This window comes from Dryobates pubescens, chromosome 9 (genome assembly GCF_014839835.1).
Source record: "Dryobates pubescens isolate bDryPub1 chromosome 9, bDryPub1.pri, whole genome shotgun sequence".
In the NCBI taxonomy this organism is placed as follows: domain Eukaryota; kingdom Metazoa; phylum Chordata; class Aves; order Piciformes; family Picidae; genus Dryobates; species Dryobates pubescens.
Window position 1 is genome coordinate 13,733,825 of NC_071620.1, and position 2,477 is coordinate 13,736,301.

Sequence of the window (2,477 nt, forward strand, 5' to 3'; positions counted from 1 at the left end):
CAGCTTAAGTTGTTGACAGGTATTACTATACCTCACGGTTTCCTTCCTCTCCCATCAGTCCTTCTGTCCTGGACTTCAATGTCATTTACAGCTTGAGTCATCCAACTGCTAGTCCAGAATAGCCCAAAAGACTGGAAAGCTCATGGTGAAAGGGCCATCAAGTAGCTGCACAAAAAAGAATCAGGCTTTCCAAATCTTGCTGAGAGATGTGAAGGTAGCCAAGGACATTTAGGACAGAGTAATTTGGGCAGAACTGCGTGGTGTGGGTACTCACACTTGACAATGTGGGTGGTAAGCAATCATTCGAGTGGGTGGAGATGCCACTAGAAAATGTCACTGCTGCAGTGAAGCCACCCTTTGTGGCAAGAAAGAGGTCTACCCTCACCACAAAGGGGATAGAAAACTTAGTGCTTTATATGAGCATGAAATTATTGTGGGTGTGTGTTTGTTATTCTTTTTTTAACCAAGCAGAAAATAAGGACTCACATGAATGTTTGGACTCTATGATCTTAGAGGGCTTTTCCAACCAAAATAATTCTATGACTCTATGAAAATTTTTTACCAACATTTTTACAGTGTGCAAGATTTTTTTTTTTTTTGGATGGATTGGAAACTATTTCAGTGAAATGAAGAACATCAGAACAAAAATGATTGGGAAAATGTCCTTTAGTTCTGAACTGGGAAGGTGGTTTCTTGTTTTCTCCTTCAGCTTTGCTTGGTTGGTTTGTTTTTGAAGTCACTCTTGTTAATTGTCCTGCAGCCATGGTATGTACCAGAGAGCCAAGAAAGCTGACATGGAGAAGTTATATACAGCATCCTTGTGACCTTTCTGCAGTGAAGATACATAGCTGTCCAATAAAGCCCCAAGCCAAATGACAGGGACAGCTGCCTCATGGCATTCGGTTTGAATTGAACAGGTTTGCTCACAAGTGAGGAGCAAGTATTTCATTACAGACTGTGCACCAAGACCAACATTACCCCCCAAAAGTGAAACTTTCCCTCAGTAGCTATGGAAACTGAACCGATGGACTGAGATGCACTTCACAAGCTCCTCCTTGTCTCCTTGCTTTGACTTTCCCACCTCCTGCAAGCTGTCAGACATCCTCTGTTGGCATTTACATGTTGATGTAAGACTTGCAAGGGAAGAAAAACCTCATTTCGTCTCCCAGGAGGGATCCAGGGTGTTATGGGAACTGAGAACTCCAAGAACGAGAGACGGAGAAGCATGGGTTTTCTGAGGAAAGGTCCAAAGTTGCCTGCCTGGGAAGATGCTCTTCTGGCAGGGAAAGAGCCCAAGTCGCTGCTGAAACGAGGGTTGCGTTATGTCAGCTTGAGCCTCATCATGAAAGGGATGACCAGCACACCTGACTTCTTGTGGGGACTGCCTGAGGTGCAGAAATTGAACCTTTCCCACAACCAGCTGGTGGTGATTCCTCCTTCGCTGGGGAAACTGGACAGGCTGGTAGTGCTGAACTTGGGTGGAAACTGCCTCAAGTGCCTGCCTAAAGAGATTGGGCTGCTGAGGAACCTGAAGATCTTGTTTGTCAACATGAACTGCCTGACAGAAGTGCCAGCAGAGCTCAGCTTGTGCAGGAAGCTGGAGGTTTTGAGCCTCTCACACAACTGCATCTCCCAGCTGCCTATGAGCTTCACTGACCTGACAAATTTGAGGAAACTCAACCTCAGTAACAACCGCTTTGTGCAGATTCCCCTCAGCATTTACACGCTGAGGAACTTAGACTTCTTACACCTAGGATCCAACAGGCTTGAAAACATTGCAGAGAGCATCCAGTATCTGGTCAATCTGCAGATCCTCATCATAGAGAATAACAACCTACGCACCCTGCCACGGTCCATCTGCTTCCTCACCACTCTGGAGTTGCTAAATGCTGATTACAACACCATACAGACTCTCCCAGATGACCTCTACCTGCTGCACCGGCTACCACGCATCGCCTGGAACCCAATGGACAAAGGTCTCCACATTGCCCACAACCCCTTGTCCCGGCCCCTGCCTGAGATCATAGAAGGAGGGCTGGATGTCCTCTTCAACTACCTCAGGGAGAAAAAGGAGCACCACTGAGGTTCCACTGAGCTTGGGATTAAACCTGTCATTAAGACTTGGTCATATTGGAACATGTTTCACCTCCTAATGCTTTGATTTTGAAGACTGTGGTTGGTTTTACTCCTGCCCGAAAGAGAGCAAGTAAAGTACGATGGTCTTGATTCAGCAGGTGAAGAGTAAGCTTTCCAAAAATAGCCATCTCTGTAACTTTCATTGTTGGCAGGTTTGGGCTTGCTTTCCACCCCCACCCCCTCCCCAAAACAAAAAAATCCCCCCAGAAGGTTGTGATAAAATATTTGTTCTTTGTTTGACAGAAACAAATTAAAGAGAGTGCTAGAAGCGGAGCAACATGGATTTGCTAGCTACTGGGTTGGAGGAATATTAATATCAATTGGATTTACTGCATGAGGCT

General features: G+C 45.7%; 1 protein-coding gene across 1 annotated transcript; it reads left to right on the forward strand.

Moving 5' to 3' along the window:
- Nucleotides 1-954: 954 nt before the first annotated feature.
- On the forward strand, nucleotides 955-2,107 carry LRRC30 (leucine rich repeat containing 30). The gene has a single exon (XM_009909927.2). The coding sequence runs from the start codon at nucleotides 1,187-1,189 to the stop codon at nucleotides 2,081-2,083; it is 897 nt and encodes a 298-aa protein (XP_009908229.2). The 5' UTR covers nucleotides 955-1,186; the 3' UTR covers nucleotides 2,084-2,107.
- Nucleotides 2,108-2,477: the final 370 nt, after the last annotated feature.